A 24,058-nucleotide genomic window follows, 5' to 3' on the forward strand; every position below is an offset into this window, starting at 1 on the left:
ACCGACCGGATGGTTGGACGGGTAATTGTAGGCGGCCGACTCGGGAGATCCAGACCAGAAGATCAAAACAAGCACATAATACCAGTGGTAGATTAACCAAAATAGCAAAAATAAGAGACAAATGTTCATGGACAAAAAGGACATATCTGAATCGGCACTATGTCTGGTCTGCCTTCAATAGAGGCTATAGCAATGATGAATACCCTCGGATTTATTAATCTATCGGTCTACCTAGGTCAGGTCCGCGGACGCTTTCGTAGAGGTCAACCCTGGAGACTCACCCACGTCATAACTACAACGGGATACAAATCTTGCGAGGTTGACCAAAGCACCATAATTTTGAAGTTGGCGACTTGACTGTTGAGATAATCGTGTTTCTCTTTGGCATCCTACGAGTTGCTTGACTACAAGGGCAAGAAATCTGCGAGACCATTTTAGCTGGCCTATGAGTTTTCCGTTTGCCTTTCGTTATGATGTACAATTTCCCGTAATCCACGTCGTAATCATAGCTTTTATGCAAGGTGAGGAAAACCAGGTGGTGTGAAAATCAGAGTCCGAATGTGTTCGTGTCTAAACGCTGCTGAAAATTGAATCGCCACAGGAGCATCATCATCGTGCCTTTTCTTCAAGAATAATCCATCACATCATGTAGAATTATTAGAAACCTCATTGCTGACCACCGCCACGGCCAGCACCACCCATCATGTTACGAGCCCTATTGTCAATCGTGAGCGAGATGTTTATATGAGGGTACATCAACGGGGATCAACTTACATGTCAGCAATGCTTGGGTCGCTCATCAAGCTAGACATATCGGGCATGCCACCACCCTGGCCAAAGCTCTCGGCCATTTGGCGCAGGCGGGGGTTGCTCATCAGGTTGCTCAGCATGTCAGGGTTGCTCATGAGGCTCTGGGCCATCTGGGAGAACATAGGGTTGTTCATCATGGCGCTCATGTCAGGCATACCGCCGCCGCCGGCACCACCACCACCGAACATGCCAGCAAGCGAGGACAAGTCGGGCATACCACCGGCACCGGCGCCACGGGAAGCACCAGAGGCGTTGTCGAGCTCCTCGGACGGGGGCTCACTGGAACCGCTGGCCTCCTCGATCTTCTTCTTGGAGGTCTCCAGACCACGCTTCATGGCATCACTGCCGCCGTTACCCTCAGCGGCGATACCGCTCTCGTAGGCCTCCTTGGCGGCGTGGTAGTCACCCATGTCGAAGCGGGCAAGACCCAGACGGCTCCAGGCCTTAGAGTACTTGGGGTCAACGGTGGTGGCCAGCTGAGCGTCCTCAGCGGCCTTGTCGTGCTGGCGGGAAGCAGAGTATGCGGCAGCACGGTTGGAGAGGTAGATGGGGTTGGCGGGGGCGATCTCCAGAGCCTGTGTGTACTTCTCAATGGCAGCGGCGTAGTCCTTCTTGGCCATGAGAGCGTTGCCCTCGGACTTCAGCTTGTCGGACTCATCGGTAGGAGAGCCAGCTTTCGGAGTCTCGGTTTGCGATCTTTGAGCGCCAGAGTCAGCGGCTTGGGGAGTCGACTTGTTGCGCAGCTTCTCGTAGACGCTGTAGATGTTGGCCAGGGATTGACCACCAACAGCATCCTTCACCGCGGCCTCGTCGGAAGCGTCGACCTTAAAGGTATCGGCAATGCAGGACTGGGCGATCTCGATCGACTCGGCATCGTCAGCAGTGAGAGTGCCGTCCTTCAGGCTGGAGCCGAGGAAATCGATGATGGCCAGCGCGAGGCGCTTCTTGCTTTCGGTCGGAGCCTGATCGAACATACTGTTGTTAAAAGTAGCAAAGATAGAGAGGGAAGAAGTCTGCGTTGCTTACCATTATGAATAGGAGATTTGAAAATCAGCAAGAAACTGGAAGGGAGGGCCTTGTTTGTTCAGGGGAGAGAAAAAACGAATGCGGGGGGAGACAGCTGCCCGCACGTGATGCCGCTTATCGTCCCCGTTGGTTGTTGCTTCCTCCGTCGCGAGTCCGCAGTAATCGACACTTCGTCTCGAAGTCGGCTTTCTTCTCTTTCTTTCGGCGGGAGATGACTTCATGTGAGCTCCGTTAGTCCTCATCTCGCCTCCTATCCTTCGCCGAGCCATGTACTGGCCCAATGGAGTCCCCCGGGTCTACGCGGTTAACGGCCCAAACATCACCCATGTATCCTCCGACTTGGATCGCGAACAGGTCCAGGACCCTCCGACTGAGCGACGAAGCTCGGTAGACCAAAATAAATATGTGGAGGAAGAGGAAACTCCCACCAGCGAGGGCAATCCCCCGAATACCGAACCGTCGTCACATACAGAGACCCCGAAGTGGGAGAACGAAGCTATCAGCGGCCTCTGCGTATCGCGATCTGGGCATATGTTTGCGACCATTACCGATTCTTCGATTTCTCTATGGCAGACTAGGGTATGACTAACAATGCAGCTGCTTTTCAGGCAGTAATGAGCTTAAGCTAACTTGCGTGGTAGCCAACAGCAGTTGTAGCTGCTATAGCTCGGTCTTTTTTCTCCTTGAAAACCTACGGTTCAAATGTCGCACTACTTATGCACCCTGATTCGACGATCCTTGTTGTACAGACAGAGCATGGATACCTCCTCACCTACTCGGTAGCATCGGACCCGGCAACGCGGGTTTACCAGCAACAGTTCGACCACACGACACATCCACGCCGCCAGCAACTCGCACATTTTGCTGCTGTTGAGGAAGCCAATGTGGTGGGAGACATCAGTATCAGGTTCCGCATGGCAATCAAAATTGAGTCTGGGATTGTCAAGGCTCTGGCCTTGGACCAGGAGCTTGTTGTAGCAACCCTGAAGCCGTCCGCCATACAATGTATTCGATGGACACCCGAGGCAGGAGGTGCGCAAACTACGTCTGAGGTGCTGAGCCATATACTGGACGTACCGAAGAAAGTGACCATTACTGATATGGTCTACGATCGAGCTATGAACCTCCTTATATGGCTCACTAGCAACGGTCAAGCATACACTGTACAGCGTGTCCCTAGAACACAACAGGAACCCGAGGCTCCCAAAAAGCTGTTCCTAGGCCATTGTTTCCATGAACCCAAAGAGGACGGTGGAAAGGCTGTGAAAGTGGCTGTAAATGCTCGGTTTTCATTGTTAACCGTCTACTGTGCCAACGGTGAGATCTTGGTTTACACTGCCAAAGACTACACGGGCAACGTGCCGCTTTCCCAGAAGCTGCATCTCCCCGCATCGCCTACCACCACTGGAGCATTGACCTTCATAAACTATTCGCCCGACGGATACTGTCTTTTCGCCGGCTATGAGAATGGCTGGACAACCTGGAGTGTCTTTGGAAAACCTGGTGGCAACAGCTTCACAGTCGATTCTACTCTGGCGACATCGAATGGCGAGGACTGGCTGACAGGTGTCTCGAACGGCTGCTGGATCGGCGGTGGGTCCGACATCATCCTGTCCGCACAGAATGATCGACGTCTCTGGATTCTCGAGACAGCTCGAAGCGCTTTGACAGGATGCTTCTCTGCTGCGAACCTTGCGCGTGGCTTGTTGCAGACGGGGACCGAGTTCATCCTCTACCGTGGACATGATCTTCCAGAATTGATGACTATCTCCGGCAAGGACTCGCTCTGGCACCACGGCCAGTATCCCCCGGCATATCTTCACTCGCAGTGGCCGATCCGGTCCTGTGTTGTATCCCAGGATGGACGGTATGTCGCAATCGCAGGTCGACGGGGGCTGGCACATTACAGTGTGAACAGTGGTCGATGGAAGGTGTTTGAAGATTCAAAGGCCGAAAACTCGTTTGCCATCCGCGGAGGCATGTGCTGGTACGGACATATCTTGATTGCTGCTGTGGAAAGTGATGGGTCATATGAGGTATGTTTGTTTCCTACTGCTTGGTGGATATGTTTTCGAATGCTAACTTGAAGTCTTTAGGTGCGCCTTTACTCGCGTGAGGATGCCCTCAGTAACAACTCCATCATGTTCATCGAATACCTTCCTGCACCTGTAGTTTTCATTGGTCCCTCCGGCGAGGATTCGATTCTCGTATACACATACGACAACATTCTATATCATTACGTTATCAACTCGACGCAGCCTCAGATCACCCTCGTTCCAGTTGGACAAATCGCCTTCAATGGGATTGTCAGAGCGCCAACTCGAGTCCGCTCCATCAGCTGGGTCTTGCCAGAAGAACAAATGCGTAAGTTCAAAACCTCTTCAAAGCTGGAAGGGTTGACTAATAATTATGAACAGACGATGGTGACCCCTCTCAAGATGTCAAGGTGGCCTCTGTATTGCTACTGGTTGATGGTAACCTGGTTCTCTTGCAACCAACAGTGACCGAGGGGGGTGATCTGAAATATGATATGCGTGTGATTTCCAACGATGTGGAGTACTACATCCTGATGCGGGACCAACTTGCTTTCAACTTTTCGCCCTCCATCGATGAATCCCTTCCCAACAGCCCATCCGCCGAAATGGCTCTTGGCCCGTCTCACAGCAGCTTGTCGCTGAGAGACTCTCTGTGGATGTTCCGAGGCAAAGACCTCCTAGCATGGAACGACGTTAGTGATGTTCTCCAACAAGAGACGGTGCCGGCACCGCTCAATATCCCTCTTGATTTCTATCCTCTCTCGGTACTCCTGAACAAGGGCATCGTGCTGGGAGTGGAATCCGAAATGACGCAGCGACGGGATGTCACATTTACCACTCTGAAGTTTGCCATTCGAGTATGTGTTCCCGCTCCCAAACTTGGACAATTGTTTATTAATCATCTCAGACACACCTCTTCCTCCCCTACTTCGTTCAGTATAGTTTGGCCAACATTGGAACATCCGCCGCCCTATCACTCTGTCGACACTTCTCTCATCTATCCTATTTCGCACACGGCCTGGAAATCCTTCTACATCACGTTCTCGATGAAGAAGTAGACAACGAAAGCCGCGCAAACAAGTCTGATAACCCAGCTGCGCGCGAAGGTCCGCTTTTACCTACCGTCATCGCCTTTCTCCAAGCATCACTCCCGGTCCGGGAATACCTCGACATCGTCGTGCAATGTACCAGAAAGACGGAATTGCGCTTCTGGCGCACACTTTTCGCCTACCTCCCTCCACCAAAGGACCTTTTTGAACAAGCTTTGCGGCTCGACTCGCTCAAAACAGCCGTTGGCTACCTCCTTGTCCTGCAAGCATTCGAAGACGAAGACCATAACCACGATGGCCGCATTGAAGAATACGTTGTCCGCCTAATTGGTCTCGCCTCTCAAAAGAATGACTGGGAACTGTGCGCCGAACTGGCTCGCTTCCTGATCGCGCTGGACTCCTCGGGCGAGATGCTGCAGCGCGCGATTGCCCGTGTTGGACTACGCCGGTCTTCAACGAATGGATCACAACACCCGGGTCTTGGTTCGCGGACTGGGTCCGCGGCAAGTGTCAGGGGTCTTGGGCTGAGTCTTCCTGTTCGCACTCCATCTTGGTCGTCTCTTTCTCCAACGTCATCTTTGTCGCAGCGGGTTGGGCGTGAAGGTGAATTCTCGGATGAATATCCTCACTCGTTAAGTAGCCGAGATGGCTCGTAAGCATTTCGGGATATATGATACCCTGCGTTTCGGTCACTGTATATACTCTTTACATGAAGTCTCGAAATCCCAATAACTCGAGACCAAGCAATCTACACATACTTTAATCCTACCTTCTCCCCGTCCTGTCTACAACTTCAAATTCTTATTTGTGCAGTCAAATTCGTTTTTTTTTATTTCATCAACATAATTCATCACCAGAGGTATCTTCATGCAGACTTTGGCTCCAATGCCACGCCCACCCAAAACATAACACTAGACAGTTAAGGAATCTCAATTCCTTTAATCAAGCTGCATCTTCCACAACCCATCACCAAGGTAATGACCCTCATCCATAACAACACCCTTGCCCTTGCTCTTCATCTCCTCCGTCCCAACCTTCAGCATACCAACCAGACAAACCTCCTCCTTTCCCTCAGCCTTAACAGCAACAATCTGTCCAGCCTCCAGGGCATTCTCCTTCTCCGGCAACCGGCCACCAGGCGAGGTCAGACCGGGCGCCATGAGTGCTGCGCCGGAGAGCACGAAGCGGATTGCGCCGCGGTCGATCTGGATTGTGGGGAGGGCGGAGGGGAATTGGTGAATGAGCTTGAGGTGAGGAATCGGGGGACCGTCGAAGGGTTGGAAGAAGAGGGGGGCTGAGTCTAATGTGTAGAGGGTTACTCTGTCGGGGCTGTGATAAAGATAAAAACGTTAGCTAAACTCGAGATTGGAATAGAACTGCTTTCGCCTTGGAGTTGAGATGGGCCAGGTTGATTTGGTTTACGCGATACTTACAGCTTCACGGCCTCTAGAGAGCCCTTCTTCGGCATGATCTCTTCGATGAATGGTTCGAAGCCAGGGTAGGTCTCCAGCAGCTTTTGGCGGAGACCGCGCTGCACGGAGGACTTGACCTTCGATCGGTTGCTTGGGGGGATGCTGTACACGGGTTAGATTAGCTTTTGGTCGGAGGAATTTCTGTGTGAGGGCTGTTTTTTTCCATCTCTTTGCAACATGCGTATCTGGGACGATTTCGCTCTGCGACTAGTTGTTCTCGAGCATGTTGTCTTGCAGAGAGATTCGCCTCAATTCGCTCCGCGCGGGCAGCCAAAGCTGACCTGCTCGCTCGCGTGCAATTCCGGGTAGGGATTCGGAGCTTTTGAAAGGGGCAGACTCACTCTTTCTTGAACATGATGCTCGTTGTTGAATGTTCACCAGCTCGGTGCGCCGAGTCCGTGAAGTGGGATGCGCGGGGAGGTCACGTGATGATATCGGAGCAATTTGCTTGGAATAGCACCGCTTCAAAGAATCTGCAATGACGCAGGTAACTTGAGAATAGGCGGTAGGTGTATATTTTACTCAATTTAATTTTTACTGTTACAGCTACAGAATCAAAAGATAATTGAGAATCCTCAAAGGTGTATCATTCATATTGAAGCTATCTGCATTTAGCCCTTGGCAGCACCGGCCTTGATGAGCAGGATATCGCCGTCTTCCACGACGTAATCCTTACCCTTGGTCATGACCTTACCGGCAGCCTTGACGGCAGCTTCGTCGCCGAGCTCCTTCAGGAGGGCGTAGTTGTACACGATAGCCTGAATGAAGGTCTTCTCGAAGTCGGTGTGAATAACACCGGCCGCAGCAGGGGCCTTGATGCCCTTACGGATAGTCCACTGGCGGACTTCGTCCGTACCGGTGGTGAAGAAGCTGGACAGGTTCAGGGCCTGGCGCATGGTAGTGATAATCTTGGGCAGGCCAGACTTGGTGCCCAGCTTCTTGCACTCCTCGGCGGCGGCGGCCTCGTCACCCATCAGAGCCAGACGCTCCTCGAAGCAGGCGGAGACGGGCAGGACGGGGGAACCGGCCGAGTTGGTCTTAATCCACTCGAACAGAGGGGGCAGGTACTTGTTCTTCTGGCGGATGTAGTCCTTCTCGCTCAGGTTGACCAGGTACACAACGGGCTTGGCAGTGAGCAGGAGCAGGGGGTTGATGACCTCGACCTAAAACCGGGTTTATTAGCGAGAATGTTTTGTAAATGGTTTGAGTGGTTGGTTGAATCGATGTGAAACTCCAAATAGTTTCAGTCCAGTTTTCTTCTCATGAGACCCTCGCGTGAGTTTATAATGAGGGCATTCGACGAGCTGGGTTTATTTCGAGCAATAGCTCTTATTCATCATTTTAAGGAGTTTCGGGGAATGGGTGTGGGATATGAATGAAAGAGAATTTTTCTTACCTCCTTGGGGGTCCAGTCACCTTGGCGGATATCCTTGCCCTCCTTCAGCCACTCGAGGACGCGGGCAGTAGTAGCCTCTTCCTCCTTCATCTTCTTCATCTCCAGCGACTGGCCACCACGGCGGGTCTGCTTGGACAGAGCCTCGAGAGCCTTCTCGACAAACTCGATATCCTTGACACGCAGCTCCTCGCTGATGATGGTCAGATCACGGACGGGGTCGACGTCACCCTCGACGTGGATAATTTCGGCATCGTCGAAGCAACGAACGACCTGGAAGATGGCATCGACGGCACGGATGTGCGACAAGAAGGAGTTACCCAGGCCAGCACCGGTGGAAGCACCGCGGGTGAGACCGGCAATATCGTACACGGTCAAGTTGGCGGGCACCTGGGACTTGGGCTTGTAGTGCTCGCAGAGCCAGTCGAAACGCTCATCGGGAACTATGACGCGAGCCTCCTCCGGATCGATGGTGGCATAGGGGAAGTTGGCCGGGTTACCCAGCGAGGACTTGGTGATGGATTGGAAGAGCGTGGACTTGCCAACGTTGGCGAGACCAACCTAAAAACAATCACGGCATGGTGAGCTGGGGCTTGCAAATGGAGATACCACGATGGTGGTTGGGGAAGAAAAAAAAAAGAGAAGGGGAGGAGGGAAGGGGGCGGCTTAAATAGTTTGTGTGGAATTAAAAAGTGGACTAGGAAAAAAAACAGCAGAAAAAGGGGTGGGGTCGCTGCTCACATACGATACCGCTCTTCAGGTTGTTGCCGGGGCGGCCCAGCAGGACCTTTTCTTGGACTTGGGCCTTTTTGGGAGGCATTTTATTGTTCTTCTTCTTCTTGCTGGAGTAGAAGCGACGAGAGAGAAGTGGGAGGTGGGGGGAGGTGCAAAGGCGGAAGCGGGCGCAGGGATGGCGCGCGGCAAAAGCAGGACCAGCTGCGGTTCGTTCGACAAGAAGGAAAAATGGGGCGGAAATTGGAAAAGACGTGATTGCGATGCCCACGGATGCCGCGGGCGAGGTCAATGGCTTGGAAAAAGGAGTGCAACGAGCGCGAATTGCGGTTCAACACGGCGTGAAAAGCCCGCGCGAGCATGTCATCGGAGTTTTCTGCCTGCAGGTCGCCACCGCCCACGTGATGGCTAAGCCCTGTACGTCATGTTTTATCTCAACCCTAACAAGAGAAAAGAGGTAATATCATATAGAATTAAAATTCGAGTTTATACTGTACAAATAGAAATTATGAGACTCGACTATGGCGAGTAGAAGTGGTGTGTTCACAACTGTGGAAATGTGAAGCCACACTGCAGCATGCATGTAGTTATATTTTTCATCTGTACTTCAAGATCAAAACAAATCAGTATGTTGAATGATATACCTCAAGGTAGTCACTAATGTTGACCTTGGATAATCAATTACTGACAACCTCATGAATGAAATCGGCGGACCTCAATTCCAACTCATGGAGACTCACCCATCGTATCAAAAAGCATTCAGTGTCCTCTTTCTTCGAGACGTCTGCTTCCACACCTAGTGCTTGATTCCGCTCAGCGGCCTTCTCAGCAGCTCTGACAGATCATGTTTCGATGTATTTAGGTTCACGGAAAAATCAGATTGGCGCCACGGCGAGCAAGATGGCCTCCAACACTGCCGTTTGAGTAGACTATGCGTTGTACGGACGGAAGATGCACGTCCCGCTGTACTCAGCCGACGCCCGATGATCCCAGCGGCGCAGAAGCCAAGACCGATGCGACCAGCCAGGAATGGGAGCACGAGGTATTCTTACACTCCGAGATGTATCTAGCACTTATTCATTCTTAACTCCGGATCTCCGTTGTCCTGCCTCAATAACCACGTGATTCCAGGTACATGTCTCGTGGTTCGCGGCATTTGGCCGGCTAATTGCGCGGGCGCTAAATCGGACGCATGCACTAACATTTGATCCGTCGAAAAAAACAATACTTTTTCTCCGAATATGAAATCATCGACATAATGTCAGATTGCAAATGCCAATCTACGAATCCTCTACTTCCTCAAAAGACACAGACGGGCATCGCCCCAGCCAAGAAGCCCAGCTAAGCCCGATCTAGGAGCCGCGCACGCGCAGCCTGGGCCCGGGGCTCTCACAGCTTCTCACGTCTGGTGGCTTCGTCATACGACCCCGAATTGATATAAAGTGTCTGCCAACTCCCGAGTCCCCATCCCCCCACTTCTCGGCCTAATGCATTGCCGTCACGAACGCCTCAACCCCCAACATGCAGCAGGAGGATTTGTTCGAATACACGACTGGAAAATGGCTGTGCGTTACCGGTCCAGAAGTTCTACTTCTCACTAATCTCCCTAACTGACTCATTTCACAGCTACAATAACAACCTAAGACACGCCGAACGACGACGGGAGTTCAACATCGCCGAATTCAAGCGTCTGGCAGCCGCATCAGTGAACCAAACCGAGAAAGATGTACTCAGCCTCAAGAAACTCGCCGAGGGCGGCTTTAACCGCAGTTTCCTGATTACTATGGCCAACGGACTCCGGTTCGTCGCGCGCATTCCGTACCCTGTCACCGAGCCAAAGTCGCTTGTCGTCGCGAGCGAGGTCGCGACGATGGATTTCCTCCGCTCGCATGGCTTTCCCGTTCCGCTGGTCTTTGGGTACTCGACCACGGCTGAGAACCCCGCGGAAACGGAGTATATCTTCATGGAGCTGGTCGAGGGTACGAATCTCGGCGATGTTTGGTTTGAGTTGGATGAGAAAGAGAGGACGACTGTCGTTACTCGACTCGTGCAGTTGGAGGCGAGGTTGTTTGCGTTAAGATTCCCGGCGGGTGGAAGTATATATTACTGCGATGATGTTCCTGATGAACATCGTCGGGTTCTTATTGAGGGGTCTAGCTCGATCAGTGCGAAGCAGTTCTGTATTGGGCCGGATACTTCGTATCGGCTGTGGTTTGGGAAACGGCTCAATTTGTCTGCTGAACGTGGACCATGTATGTCTATACGCCTCTCAGCATTGGAACATGATTTCAGGCCATGCTAACATCTCGCAGACAGAGATACCTTCGAAGCTCTGGCCGCCGGCGCCACGAAAGAAATCGAATACCTCGAGAAATTCGGGAAACCCGTCCAACCATTCCAACGACTCCGGCGAGAAGCCTACGACTACAAAGCCCAATCACCCCTGGACCACATCGCAAACCTAAAGAAATATCTCGTATTAGCGCCTCAATTGGTCCCGAAAGAAACTCCTCTATGCCGACCAGTACTCCGACACCCAGATCTCCAACCCAACAACGTGATTGTAACAAGCGACCTCCAAATCAAAGGCCTAATCGACTGGCAACACAGCAAGATCCTGCCCCTATTCCTACAAGGCGGCACGCCACTATCCATTCAAAGTCACGACCTCGTCGAACCACTCGTACCACCAGAAAACATGGCCGATTTAGACGAACGAGAGCAGCGCGAACAGGCGGAGTTGTATCGCAGACGCCATCTTCACCATGAATATCTCTCGAAGACGGAGGAGTTAAATCCTGAGCACCATCGTGCGCTGGCGGAGAAATTAAATAAATTGCGTAGGGAACTTTGGCATCATGCGAGCGATCCCTGGGAAGGGGATGTTGTCACACTGAAGGCGGATTTGGTTGCCCTGACACTGAAGTGGAAGGAGATTACTGGCGAGAAAGACTGTCCGATTTCTTTCCCTGAGGAGGAAGTTCGGGAGTGTCTTCGGTTAGAGGCGGCGCAGGCTGATGCGGATGAACAGTTGCAGGCGTGTGAGGATATTGTTGGGGTGGGGTGTGAAGGGTGGGTGCCGCCTGGGTTGTTTGAGAAAGTCAAGGCGCGTGAGAGGAAGTTTAAGCGGGAGACGTTTGGGGCTGCGGAGACGGGGGAGGAGAGGGGGCGGCTGGAGGAGAATTGGATTTTTGATGACTTTGATGAGGAGGTGTATACTTGAACATGAGATATGAGATATGAAGAGCACCCGGGCTGCTGTCCCAGAGCGAAGTCCCGCGACAATACATACAAAATTTTTGGAAAATCATTCAAGTTTTGCATGTTGGAAAGAAAAGGCTTATGATAAACCTGAAGGTATGGTACAAGTACAAAGAGGAGAAATAAACCCAGAAATAAGATCCCCACCCTATGAAAGCAATGGGTGAAGGGAAAAAGAAGTTGTAGCCATGCAGAAACTCATAGAAAATACCCCCTGACCCATTTAACCAGAACCGCATATGAACGCCGACACGAAGAGTGTCCCATTTTAGCAATGACTAAAGAAAACAACCTGTTGACCTTGGTATGACCAAAGGTGCAGGTTGATCAAAAATTCATCGCATCTCCTTGTTCAGAGCTGTCCACCATATCAAGCAACTTAGCGTAGGGGACCGTGACACGTTGGAGTTCGCGATATTTGCCTGGAAAGATGTTAGCAAGGAAAAGCCCCACGCAAGAGTTGGAAGAAAGCGAAAGGGGGTATACATACCGAGAGCAAGAATCATCTCCTTCAGCAAGGTTTCCCGCGGCCAGCCACACAGGTCCTCAGAGCCTTCGCGCCAATTGCGGCCTTCTCGCTCATTGTTCTGCAGCTTCTTGATTGCTTCTGAGCCCTCCTCGTCCTCAAAGAGGCCACCGATCAATCCCCGAAGCAGCTCCTCGACCTTCATCTTCTGACCCTCAGCACCGAGTCGCTTGGCATACATGTTGAGGTAAAGGCGGAATTCTTCCTTCGCACCCAGGGACAAAGCTGCTGCCACGCGGTTCTCAAGGTGAGCAATGGAGACACTTGACTCGAAAGTCTCGTATCCCTCTCGCGAGAGCAGGACCTTGATAAGCCGTTGCAGGAAATAAGCACGGCCGCGGAGCAGGGTCTCGTTTGTCGTGTTTCGTTCCAGGAAGGGGATGATGCCTGCAGCAGTAGAGGCTTTGGCGTCCTTGGTGTCGGGTTGGCTGTCACGACCTTGGAGGTTGCTGACGGGAGCATCGGTCGAGTTCCAGTACTGACTACCGACCGCCCACCAGGATTCGGAGACGCGTTGCCAGATGTACATGGATGGGTTGTAGGAGTATCCCTCGCCATTGGTGAGAGAAACGACAATCCGCCCCTCGGAATTGATGCGAGCACTTGTCACGGCGGGTGCGACGGTGGGGTGTGTGGTGAGGCTGTGGAGGGCGCCGTCGAGGACGGGTTGGAGGGAGGTGGGGGGATGGGGAGACGAGAGGTGCTTCACGTTCCAGACGTAGCACATGCCGACGGAGTTGATACACAGGATCCAAGGTCCGTTGCACTCTAGAATGACGGGTTGCGCTTCCAGGACAAGAGCACTCACTAAGCGACGACCAGCAGGGGTCCATATGTATATAGAACCATCTTCACAGCCTGCAGCCCACATGCTTTGGTTACCGGTGACAAGAAGGACAGTCCGAGGGAGGAAGTCTTGCCACAGTGGCTGTTCGCCGCGGAAGAGTGTCAGACGAACAGGTTCTCGGTCAACGGCACGGCCGGTCAAGCTAGCGGGCGAAGGGTTTCGGGCCTCGAACACTACATCGACAGCGCGGGACTTGCTGCTCGAGTCACCAGCAGCGCCGCCTGTGGTAGCGGGTGGCTCTGTAGGATTTCCGCTTGAATCCAAAGCCCGCAAGATATGAGTGCGGATCTTGGGGACTGAAAGTCGATTCTGGGAGACACTCATGCAGGGGTTCAAAACGGCAGGTCGTATAAACTCGGGAGTAGGCTCTTGTCCAGTGATGGGAGGTTGGAATTGTGCAGGGAGGAGCCCATCAGGGGTGTTGGACATGATTGGGACAGCACCGTTCTGACTGGCCAGAGCCACACGCTTCTCAACCGAATTCTCTTCGTCGCCTTCCAGCTGAGCCAGCTTGCGCTTGTTGCCGAGAATAAGAGCAGCCAGACCACCCTTTGGCAGACCGTCGAATGGTTTTGAGAGGTCAACGATAGATGTCGGCGCATCATTCTTCTGGCTGGCGATCGAAGCAATCAAGCGAGTCTGGGGAAGAGAGGACTCGCCTGCTCCCGCACCAGAGACCAGCAGTGGCGCAATGCGCTTCTTGCCATCCTTGGTGTAGGTAGGGCGTTGCTTGAGCTTCTCCAGCCGCACTTGCTGAAGATCGGGCTTGGGTGTTTCGGTGGATGCAGGAGTCGGCGCAGAACCATTAGTTTGCGTCTTCTCGGCAGCCGGAGAAGGCGCTTGGGCTGGAGTTGTTCCGTTGGACGGTTGAGCCGCATCGCCATTAACGGCGGCATCTTGACCGTCACCCATCAGCGCACCCATTCGGCCCTGTACCCCCTTGATTTCACCAGCCTTGCTCAGCTCCTCAAGCAACAATCCGTCTGTCGTTTCAGTAATTCCAGCACCTTTGCGGTTGGTACCGAACTTGGTGAGAGACTTCTCGTTCTCTTCCATCTCCGTAGCCCAACCCAATTCGCCTTCCTCGAAGCGGGCAGCCACGATCGTGCCATCCAGAGCCGTGGCGAAAAGGCATCTGCCGTCAGGACTCCAGGAAAGATCCGAGATGGTCTTGGCGGCGATCTCCTGAGCAACAATGATCGGGCGAGCATTGCTTGTGATCCAAACACTCAAAGATTTATCGGCACCGGCGCATGCAATGACAGTGATATGGTGCTGACCTGAGTGATTGTCGGATTGCTGCTTTTTCGGCGGGTCTCTTGAATAGAGACGCGGCGAGAACGAGCATACTTCGACCGGGGCCTCGTGACCGATGAGGTTGATATCGCCGTCCCAAGAACCACGGTTAATGATTGCAACTGAGCTGACGGGTCCATTAACGGCATTCGCCGCAGCAATATGCATGCCATCCGGTGACCAGGAGCATCGTCGGAAGTACGCGGTCAAGGGCGAGTTGGCAAAAGGCGCGGAAATGGTATGCTCTAGCACGAAATTGTTCATCTGATCGTGGGAGCTCGAGTTCGGTGCCGGAGAAGTAAAACGGAAGACACGAACGGTGCGGTCGTCACTGGCGGTCGCAAAGTATTTGTTTGCGGGGTCGAAAGTAATGCCCTTGACATGACTCTGGTGCACGGAAATAGTCTTCAACTTCTCGAATGTATGTCCCGACCATACAACGATCTTGGAGTCCAACCCGACAGACACCAGAATAGAAGAGTCAAACGACCACCCCAAATCTTGCACATCGTTATCATGGCCGATCAGTCGTCGAATCGTACGCCAGTTCTCAACGGGAGGTGCTTCGTCCGTGCCTGCGCAATGCAATTAGCCCCTGCTTCCAGGACTTTAAACCACTTAGTAACGTATCAAAACTCACCAAACGTCGATGAGTGCGTAGGCGGGTTCGCATCGAGTGTGTACACGCAAACAATCTTATCATCTGCACCAGAGGCCAGGTATTTTCCATTCGGGGAGAAGCGAACGGTGTGGATCGTGCCGGAGTGGTTGCTCATAGAAGCCAGTTGTTTCGGTTTGCTAGCGTATTCCGGATCACCGGTATTGTATATGGCCTCGGTAGACCAGATTCGAACGTATCCATCTATGCGCAAAGCCAACGTGTCAGTCACAGGGATTCTAAAGCTTGCACCGAACAGCAACGCTCATCTCCTGCGTGCTCCGGACTGGGTATGAATCTTCAACGAGCAAATTACCTCCGGCGGCTGTCACAAGCCTCTTTCCATCGGGCGACACATCACAGCTGTAGACTTCGAAGTCTTTCCGTTCACCTGTTCAAAATCCCGAGTTAGCCCCGCTATCCTTCAAAGAGTCGAAGGAACCAGAGCTTCTCTCTGTCACAACAGATCAAAGTTGGCAGTTCACAACTTTGTTTGACCCCCGTCACTCTTTCCTCCAGCAGCTGAAGAGCCACGTCCAGGGTGAACCCACCTCCATGTGTAAGCCAAACAGGCTTGATGATATGCATCGCGCGGCGCAGGCAGCATGCGCCGCTCCTCCTTCAAAGCAAAGACGGTCGAGATCGGACTGGGATGTATTTCAATTTGTATTGTAGGGATGACGTGTGTTGCTAGGCTCGGCTCGGCGTGAATGTCGGGCGTGGAGCGCGGTAGGGCGTGTTCAATGTCAGGGCAGAGACGGGTAGGGCGTTGATGGTTAGGTGTTTGTTATCGTCGGCATCGCAGAGCCTGAGCTCAGGTTCGGCCGTCCCTGGATCTGCGATGGGGAGAGAGGTCGGGTATCTCGGTCCGAATGCGCGGGCGAAAGAGATGAAGGGGGGAGGGGGGAAGTAGCGAGGGCGCGCCCGATAGAAAAGTCGCGATCTCCAGATTTGGGACATGGCCCGAGCTCCCGCGTTTGCACTATAACCAGAACGCCCCAATCTACAAGTTCTATACCAACAGGGAGGTATCACTGATGCGGCTACAATTGCATATAGTGGATTTCATCAAAATTCTACAGAAATTTGTTTGTACTGATTGAGCAGGATGGAATTGGTTCTGCGCCCTATCATACAAAAGGCCTTCGAATTTCAGTTTTCATTTCCTCCCAAGTCATGCCCCCATGCCTGGTGCAAGTGTCGGGCGTCCTTGAACGTGAGAGACGACGCTACAAAACAGAAAGGCATATAGGAAGGAGGAGGAGCACACACACACACACAGAGAGAGAGAGCGTGTGTGTGTGTGCGTGTGTGTGTGTGTGTGATACAGGGTGGGCCGACCGAAGCGAGTGGCATAAACAGTCGGCGGGATGGATGCAAGGTAACAAAGGAGATTAATGGCACACGTCAGGAAAAGGGGAGATCATCAGTCGCATCTGGCTTGAGCTGGAGGCTTCCCATGCCAGTCGATTCATTGCTGCTGCTGCTGTTGCTGCTGCTGGTAGTTGGTCTCGTTGAGACCCTCCAGCATGCTCTCGTCAACGCCATCCCTAGATGCCACCTCCTCGACCTTCTCAGCATCGCCAACGGGCTTCTGCTCCTCGGCACCAATAGCCTTGGCAGCAAGATTCCTAGCCTGTGATTCGCTGACCTTGCCGTAGACAGACATAGCACTGGCAATCATGCCACCCATGTCACCGACATTACCCGGCACCACAACAGCAGTGCCCTCGCGAGCAAGCTTGCCGAAAGCATCGACGTACTTCTCAGCAACGCTCAGGCTAACAGCACTGTGTGCATCGTGCTCGCCCTCCCGGATAGCTTTGGCAACGGCCTCAATTCCACGAGCAGTAGCCGCAGCCCGGAGCTCAATAGCCTGAGCCTCACCAGAGGCCAGGTTAATTCGCTCGGCCCTCTCGGCCTCCGAAGCCAAAATAACGGACTGCTTGCGACCCTCAGCAATGTTGATGGCACTTTGGCGCTGGCCCTCAGAGTCGAGGATCTCCGCGCGCTTCGATCGCTCCGCGGTGACCTGACGGTGCATGGCCTGGACGACGGCCTCCGGAGCGTGGATATCCCGAATTTCGTAACGGAGGCAGACGACACCCCATTCCTGGGCAGCCTCATTGATGGCTTGTGTGATGTTGGTGTTGAGGGTGGCACGCTCCTTCAGGACGTGGTCGAGGGTTAACTGGCCGATCTCCGATCGCATGGTGGTCTGCGCAAGTTGAGAGATGGCGTATTCTGCATCTTCGACGCCGTAACTGAAGATCAGAGACTGTTAGCTGCTGTTCCATTGATGATGACAAAGTTGAGTCCATTGATCCGTACATACCTAGCCTTATAAGCGTCAAACACACGGGTGTAAAGCACACCGTCCAGCTCCAGGGTTACATTATCCGCCGTGATGGCATTTTGGCTCGGAATCTCAATAGCCGACTCCTTCAAGCTCTTAACGTAGGCAATGCGATCCAAGAACGGAACCAAGATCGCGAGACCTGGTTCAAGGATGCGGTCGAATTTACCCATGCGCTCGACGATCCATGCTGTCTGCTGAGGAACGAATCGCACAACGGTGTTTGCGGGGAGGGTTGGGCGGTTGTTAAAATACGTCGGCGCACCGCGGGAATTTTGCTGAGAGTCCGCCACGAAGCCGCTGAAGAGAGATTCGGGGGCAAGGTTGCGAGGGGAGCTTGATACAGCTCGTAACTGTGTTCGGGTCACGCATGTTGCGGCGGTTGGTCGAAGCGAGTGGCTGCGTTGCTGGAGGATATTTGTGCCCCGAGACTGTACTAGTCTCGAAGCCTGGCGGGTTGCTCCCTCCATTTTGGAGTGGTACGGTCGGGTTCGAGGGGAAGAGGTGGGTTGAGGGAGAATGTCAAGAGTGAGCGAGCTGTCGGGACAAAGGCTCCAATCGTGGTTGCTCCGGTTGGTCCAAGTGCGGGTGCCTGAGGCTGCACTCGGCCCGCAGTGCGGAGAAGGATGTGCCAAGTATCCAACGACCCGAGGGAAGCTCGTACCACAAGATTTCTACAATGGTATGCGTTAATGTATAGGCCTCGAAGTGGAACATGAAAGATTCTTTATTATTCATTACTCATGTCCCGCTTTGAACAAGTAGCGAAAAAGGACATTTACAAACACTAAGGCCAAAAGCAACAACCAAGATCCGAAGATACTCGAAACAAATGAAGCACCATACGCCAAAAACCCACAACGACCTGGGGTATGCACATTATACTCCGAACAGAAAACATGACACAGCTTTCTGGTTCTCCAGAAAGAAAGGGTATTTGATCAAGGTATGCGTGGCGCAAACGATGGTCACGCAAACGACGAAGGATGGACAGTGGTGTAGCTTCGCTGACGTAGAACAGGGCCAACGACAGCGACAGGCACCTCGGAACCGGAATATTCACATTGCTGAAAATAAGACTTTTTTCATTGTTGGGCTCGACCGTTGCTTTTGCTCAGGGTCGATAGCACCGTCATTTTCACTGATATTCCCTAAGATCCAGCACATGGTGCTAGGGCGATCGGCACAAGCAGACTGAATCGATCATGACAATGATATCGATAATGGTTATGAAGATCAATAATGATAATGGAGAGCGAACAAATAAGGATGTGAATAAGAAGAAAAATAAGAATAAGAGGAAGTAGAAGAGGCAGCGTCAACAAAAAAGCGGGCTAGGGACGAGGAAGAGGTGGGAAGGGGGAAAAGAAATCACAAAAAAACTCTATGATCAGAAGAAGGTACACGGGGGAAAGCAGAAACAAACGCATTTTTTGGTCCCAGACACCGCGAAAATAGGCATCGAAAAAAAAAAAAAGAAAAGAAAAGAAAGGGAATATTTTGCCCTGTAATATCATGCCCGGACTCCGGAGAAACTGAAAAAAGATAGGCCATGGAAAAAAAAAAGCAAGCAACTGCCCCAAAAAAGGATCCAGGATGAGGAACTCCGAGGCTTCGCAATGGACGGAAGAAAGACCAGGCCGCCATTGGCGCTGAGAAAGAACCAGTCGGCAGTCGAGGAAAGAAGAAGTCGAAGGGCGAAGATGCATGCAAGACCTTTTGAACACAACAATGCTGGTCGTAACGAGGAAAAAAAATACGACGTAGAAATGGTGACACCGAAGAACCCGTATTCGAAAAGCAACCGGAAACGAGAAATGAGTTCAGAGCCCGTGTTTAAAGCGATAGTTACGCTTCTTGGCTTTGATGCGAAACCGTCTCAACCTGATAAAGTTGGTTTGCTCCATTGCCCTGTTTTTATAGGCCATTTCCAGCATCTGTGTGACTCGTGCAAAAATAGAATATTGTTTATTCTTGTCAAAATCGGCCAGGTCCACCAGGACCTCATCGTCAATATGAGCGGGACCGTAAACAGCATTTTCGTAGTAATCCAGAAGAAGATCGAACCCATACGTGTCGCGTCGTGTATATAGGTCCTCAAGAACATTGCGGTGAAAATCACGGTACACAGCGAGGTCGAAGTTGCGAGACAATGTATCAAACCAGAGACGGTAGGATGCTTGGTTGGAGGACGGAGTTTCAGCGGATTCAGGAATTGGTGACAAAGATGTATTTATGTTCGATGTTTGGCCTCGAGAGCCAGATGCAAGATTGGGTGGCGCATAACGATTGAAAGCATTGTTGGACTTTTTAGACTCGAGTCTGTGTTTCCCCCGACGGTGTTTAACCATAGCCTGTGGACCGGTAGGACAAGCTTCACCTGAATTCTTCCCATCCCGAGTACTAAATCACTGTGAGTTATTGCTTGGAGGGGGTTGGAAAGCCTTGGCGTCGTCGTGTCGGAATCTACTAGCTTACCCACTCGGCGGCGGAGGATGGAAGAAGCGCGGGGTGTTCGGATTTAATCCGCGCGCTGGGAATTCGTTAACACCATAGTAGTAGTGGGGCCCGTGGCGGGACCCGGTGAAGGAGGGGTCATACACAGATCCCTCAAGGTAACATCCTGGGGACATCTGCAGGGCGGGGTGGTATCCTACATTTGCAATGTCCTGTTGAGCGGCCATCGGTGCCGAAGGCTTGAACTCGGGTGCCGTAGAGGACAGCGTGTGGGACGCACGAGGGTAGGCGGAGTCGTTGTGAACGGATGGCTGGCGAGCGTTCGGGATCGCGCCACTAGGGGCGTTAAATGGAACGTTCTCATCGGCATTGCCGGTGGAATTGACCGGGACAGCACCTTCATGCTGAGCGGACGGGTGACGCTGGTCAGTAGGCAAAACCCACTGAGCCCAGTTCTCTCGGACACGCATCCGATCCACCCCATCCTCGAAGATCTGGTACTCGGCATTTTGGAGTTGGCGGGCGTAGAATCGAATCCACTCGAGGTTGTCGGTCAGAGACCTGATGCGCTTAAAGTCTGCGACGAAGGTCAAAGGAACCCAGCCTTGGGAATCCATACGTCGACGTAGGAACATGTCCTTGCACATGTTATCAACAGAGAAGTAGTACTCCATCTGCGAAACCAGCAAGGCCGAAATGTACTCTCCTCCGGGGGCCGGCTGGAACGGCACGTTCATCGGAGCAGGGCCCATGGGCTGGTAGCCGTACATGGCGTTCATATCACCCGGGTAAGTGTAGGGGTTGTACATGTTGCCCGAAGCAGGCAAGGAGGGAGAACGCATGGGCATGCGGTTGCCCTGATGGCCGTTGCCATTAGCAAAGCCATTGTGGGAACGCTGACGCTGCTCGTTGAAGCCAAAAGACTTGGGGACGAAGCCAGAATTGGCCGGGTTGCCGAATTGGGAGTTCTGGCCAGCAAAGGAGCTGTAAGGACCGCGACCACCACGGTTGTTGGCACGTCCACCACGGTTGAACTCGGAGAATCCGGTCGGGTCGGCCGACTTGGATCCAGACTCGGTGCGACGGTCAGTAGCACGGGCGGCAGCTTGAGAATCCACGGCCAGATTCGGGTTCTTTGAGTTCTGAGCGTTGTTGTTCTTGTTCATTTGCTTCTGTGGCCGGCCAGCGTTTTCGTTGGACTGCTTGCCGTTGACAGCGGCCGCATCCTCGGTGGCACGTCCACGGCCGCGCTCGCCGCCCTGGGCCTTGCGTCCCTCCGAGTTGTTGACATCGGCGCTGGCCGAGCGGTGCGACTGCGCGGGAAGAGAGGCTGCGCGACCGGAGCCAGCCTCATTGCGTCCTCGCTCGCCACCGGCTTGCTTAGCGGTAGCTCCCTGGTGAGCCTGCCCAGCAGCAGACTTGTCACCGGCGGCATGGGCACCACCACGGCCACCTTCACGTCCACCTCGGGCAGATCGGCGAGCACCTCCACGGCCAGACTGAGGAAGGGGAGTGTTGAAAACGGCGTTAGGGACAAAGTCCACGGGAGTCCACTTCTCCTTGCCGTGAGTGCGCGCAACGGGGACCTTCTCGGTCTTTTCAGTCTTATCAGTCTTTTCTTGGGCCTTCTTCTTTTCTTCTCCAATTGCAACCTCGGGAGTGGGCCACAATGAAGCATCGCCGACAGGTGGGAGTGCCTCGTCACGTCCCTTTCCACCCTCGGTCTTCTTACCGGCCTTGGAGCCCTCTGTTTGGCCGTCGGTGCCCTTCTTTTTCGAGTTAGACCTGTTGGAGTCCTGCTGGTTCTCCTCAGTCTTGCCGGTGGACTTGGGGGGCGTTGTCTTGGCCTTGAGTTCCTGGGCTTCTTTCCGCTGCTGCCAGATGTTGACTGAGGGGAGAGGAGCGGCCTTCAACTCCTTCGGGGGAGTATCCTTCTCGGCCTTCTCGGCCTTCTCAGTCTTGTCGGTCTTCTCAGACTTGTCCTTGGATCCTTCCATAGCATTTTCGGATTTCTCAGTCTTCGCATCAGTCTGCGACTTTTTCTCTGAGGAAGACTCGGCCTTTCCGTTCGCGGTATTTGAGGAATCGCTCTCCTTGGATTCCTTGGTCGATGATCGGACGCTTGAGGAAGAGTTTCGAGGGTGGAGAGCCTTGGTTCGGGATTTGCTGGTCACCGTGGTGAACTCATCGTCCTTGGTCTCAGTTGGTGTGGACTTCTCGGTTTCCTTCGGTGTCTCGGCCTCGGATGCGGTGGTAACGGATTCAGGAGTAGCGTCATTGCTCGAGTCCTCTGGCTTGAACTCGGTATTTTGCACCTCAGTAGGTACGGTCTTGGTAGTCACAGATGGCCCGGAGGAGCCCTTTGCGGCTTGCGCGTAAGAAAATGTAGCGCTCATCGTGTCGCTGGGATAAACGATGGTTGTGGAGAAAGGTATTGGTGATAAAGAAAAAAAAGTCCGTGCGGATTCGCAGGATTCACTCCTCTCTCAGAGGGGAGTCTCTTTTTCCGCTAACGATCCTAGAGAGCTCAATTCGACGCTCGCGTGCGTGTCTCCAGCACCAGGGAGAATAGGTGGAACGAAGCTTCCCTACTGTTCAGGGTTGTCTGCACAGATGTTGTGAAAGCGGAACGAAACTCTGCTGCGAGAGTTGTCGAGACGACGTATCGCGGGTCGTAGAAAAGGTGTACGGGTTGGCGATCTAGACCACAGATCACGAGTCGCCGGAGCGAATATGTAGCGAAAGTGTGACGGTGGTGATCTGGGACGCTATGAGCCCAGACGCACAGAGCCGGCGATAAATGAAAGAGTGTCTGAGTGGACAGGCGCTGCCTTGTCACTGCCGAAGCGATTCAGACACGGAACGAGACGAGCTGGGTGGCCCGCACAATGATCTGCCGAAAATCTCGTGGCTTAGAAATTCTCAGTGTATGGCCACCGTCGTTGGAATCAGACACGCTCTTGAAAACCGGAGGGGCTTTTTGGAGGGCCGAGAAACGTGCTGCGAGGAGGGACGTGAGGGTCGGCAAAAAGTCCGGACGTGGTTGTTCGGAAGGTCGATCCCTTGGAACGAAGAGGGAAAAAAGCGGAGCGAACTGAACGACGAGGTCGGTCGAGGTCGGGAGAGTAGGAGAAATGGAGAGACGAGAGGGGGACCTGAGTCTCGATCGTAGTCACGGTGCGGGAGGAAGGAGTGCCCGGCAGAGACTCGGAGACGAAACTCGCACGACGAAGCAGGTGCGCGACGCAGACCACCGAGAGCAGTGCGGGACTGCAGAAAGGTTTAGCAGATGGCTGAACGCTGGAGAGAGTGCGACGCACGAAGGAGGGGGAGGAGCGGAGGCGAGGGGAGTGGTGAAGAGTAGGAGGAGAGGAAGGTGGAGGGACGCAAAATTATTATTTTGGTAATCGGCTGTGGTAGCGGGGGTCAGTCACTTGGTAATTAACGGTCCCCGGAACTACGCTGTTGTGGCCTACGGCAGGCACCAGGGCCCGGCAGTAAAAAATAATGGACGGCAAAATAAGACAGTTTCCTAATTTCCTCTCATTCTGCTCTCTTTAATCTCTTGGTTACTTGCTGGCCCTGCGGAATCCCCCGTGCGAACGGTTGAAGCGTCGCACAGAGAGAGGTCCCGCTGGGCTCCCAAGGTTTTCTGCCTGGGGCAGTACGAGTCGTACACAACGTACAATTGTACCCTCTCCTTGACGATGCTGGAGGATTACCGCCCGTTACACTGTTACGCCAGTGCTCGACGGGTATACTGTCGGATCCCTGGGGTTGAGTCCTTTGATCCAACTGCACTGGCCTCGGCTGTCGCTAAGCTGTCCCGTTGCCCTAGACAGTATAGGTATACCGACTGCTACGGTGATCGCACGATCAACCGCACCTACCCATTGAGCCTCAGGAACAACATCGGCAGGTCCAATGACAATGACGGAGAAATAGCTCATCCCGTGACCATTATTGGTCATCCCCGACGATAGTCAGGCAGTTGCTCTTGTATTACATAGCAGTAAGTACTAGGTAGGCGGTAGTATAGCAGCAACCATCAAATAAATTACAGCACGTACAGTCACCTACTCAAACAGCCTCTCCCTGGAAAGGCAGTGACATCGGCTTCTCCCAAAGGAGAAGCTACG

General features: G+C 53.1%; 10 protein-coding genes across 10 annotated transcripts; 2 read left to right on the forward strand and 8 right to left on the reverse strand.

Annotated features, from left to right (window-relative positions):
• Nucleotides 1-666: 666 nt before the first annotated feature.
• N7532_005987 (uncharacterized protein) lies at nt 667-1,784 on the reverse strand (the record flags this gene model as incomplete). The annotated part of the gene is made up of 2 exons (XM_056618481.1): nt 667-715; nt 775-1,784. The coding sequence occupies 2 exons, from the start codon at nt 1,782-1,784 to the stop codon at nt 667-669; spliced, it is 1,059 nt and encodes a 352-aa protein (XP_056474640.1).
• A 319-nt stretch (nt 1,785-2,103) lies between these two features.
• Nucleotides 2,104-5,577, forward strand: N7532_005988 (RIC1 family protein; the record flags this gene model as incomplete). The annotated part of the gene is made up of 5 exons (XM_056618482.1): nt 2,104-2,415; nt 2,478-3,872; nt 3,933-4,200; nt 4,254-4,729; nt 4,780-5,577. 5 exons carry the CDS (start codon nt 2,104-2,106, stop codon nt 5,575-5,577), a joined length of 3,249 nt encoding a protein of 1,082 aa, XP_056474641.1.
• A 282-nt stretch (nt 5,578-5,859) lies between these two features.
• Nucleotides 5,860-6,748, reverse strand: N7532_005989 (translation machinery-associated protein 20; the record flags this gene model as incomplete). The annotated part of the gene is made up of 3 exons (XM_056618483.1): nt 5,860-6,250; nt 6,355-6,495; nt 6,735-6,748. 3 exons carry the CDS (start codon nt 6,746-6,748, stop codon nt 5,860-5,862), a joined length of 546 nt encoding a protein of 181 aa, XP_056474642.1.
• A 256-nt stretch (nt 6,749-7,004) lies between these two features.
• On the reverse strand, nt 7,005-8,606 carry N7532_005990 (YchF/Obg family ATPase; the record flags this gene model as incomplete). Its single annotated transcript, XM_056618484.1, has 3 exons — nt 7,005-7,556; nt 7,790-8,347; nt 8,532-8,606. 3 exons carry the CDS (start codon nt 8,604-8,606, stop codon nt 7,005-7,007), a joined length of 1,185 nt encoding a protein of 394 aa, XP_056474643.1.
• Nucleotides 8,607-10,039: 1,433 nt separating this feature from the next.
• On the forward strand, nt 10,040-11,741 carry N7532_005991 (uncharacterized protein; the record flags this gene model as incomplete). Its single annotated transcript, XM_056618485.1, has 3 exons — nt 10,040-10,083; nt 10,145-10,770; nt 10,831-11,741. 3 exons carry the CDS (start codon nt 10,040-10,042, stop codon nt 11,739-11,741), a joined length of 1,581 nt encoding a protein of 526 aa, XP_056474644.1.
• Nucleotides 11,742-12,106: 365 nt separating this feature from the next.
• On the reverse strand, nt 12,107-15,694 carry hir1 (putative histone transcription regulator Hir1; the record flags this gene model as incomplete). The annotated part of the gene is made up of 5 exons (XM_056618486.1): nt 12,107-12,201; nt 12,270-15,023; nt 15,089-15,310; nt 15,423-15,497; nt 15,658-15,694. 5 exons carry the CDS (start codon nt 15,692-15,694, stop codon nt 12,107-12,109), a joined length of 3,183 nt encoding a protein of 1,060 aa, XP_056474645.1.
• An 883-nt stretch (nt 15,695-16,577) lies between these two features.
• Nucleotides 16,578-17,932, reverse strand: N7532_005993 (SPFH domain-containing protein; the record flags this gene model as incomplete). The annotated part of the gene is made up of 2 exons (XM_056618487.1): nt 16,578-17,370; nt 17,442-17,932. 2 exons carry the CDS (start codon nt 17,930-17,932, stop codon nt 16,578-16,580), a joined length of 1,284 nt encoding a protein of 427 aa, XP_056474646.1.
• Nucleotides 17,933-19,285: 1,353 nt separating this feature from the next.
• N7532_005994 (uncharacterized protein) lies at nt 19,286-19,813 on the reverse strand (the record flags this gene model as incomplete). The annotated part of the gene is made up of 1 exon (XM_056618488.1): nt 19,286-19,813. The coding sequence occupies one exon, from the start codon at nt 19,811-19,813 to the stop codon at nt 19,286-19,288; it is 528 nt and encodes a 175-aa protein (XP_056474647.1).
• A 123-nt stretch (nt 19,814-19,936) lies between these two features.
• N7532_005995 (La domain family) lies at nt 19,937-22,315 on the reverse strand (the record flags this gene model as incomplete). Its single annotated transcript, XM_056618489.1, has 1 exon — nt 19,937-22,315. One exon carries the CDS (start codon nt 22,313-22,315, stop codon nt 19,937-19,939), a length of 2,379 nt encoding a protein of 792 aa, XP_056474648.1.
• A 552-nt stretch (nt 22,316-22,867) lies between these two features.
• Nucleotides 22,868-23,890, reverse strand: N7532_005996 (uncharacterized protein; the record flags this gene model as incomplete). The annotated part of the gene is made up of 3 exons (XM_056618490.1): nt 22,868-23,189; nt 23,240-23,330; nt 23,773-23,890. 3 exons carry the CDS (start codon nt 23,888-23,890, stop codon nt 22,868-22,870), a joined length of 531 nt encoding a protein of 176 aa, XP_056474649.1.
• Between the last annotated feature and the right edge of the window lie 168 nt (nt 23,891-24,058).

This window comes from Penicillium argentinense (genome assembly GCF_028826775.1).
Source record: "Penicillium argentinense strain IBT 30761 chromosome Unknown utg000005l_segment0_segment0, whole genome shotgun sequence".
In the NCBI taxonomy this organism is placed as follows: domain Eukaryota; kingdom Fungi; phylum Ascomycota; class Eurotiomycetes; order Eurotiales; family Aspergillaceae; genus Penicillium; species Penicillium argentinense.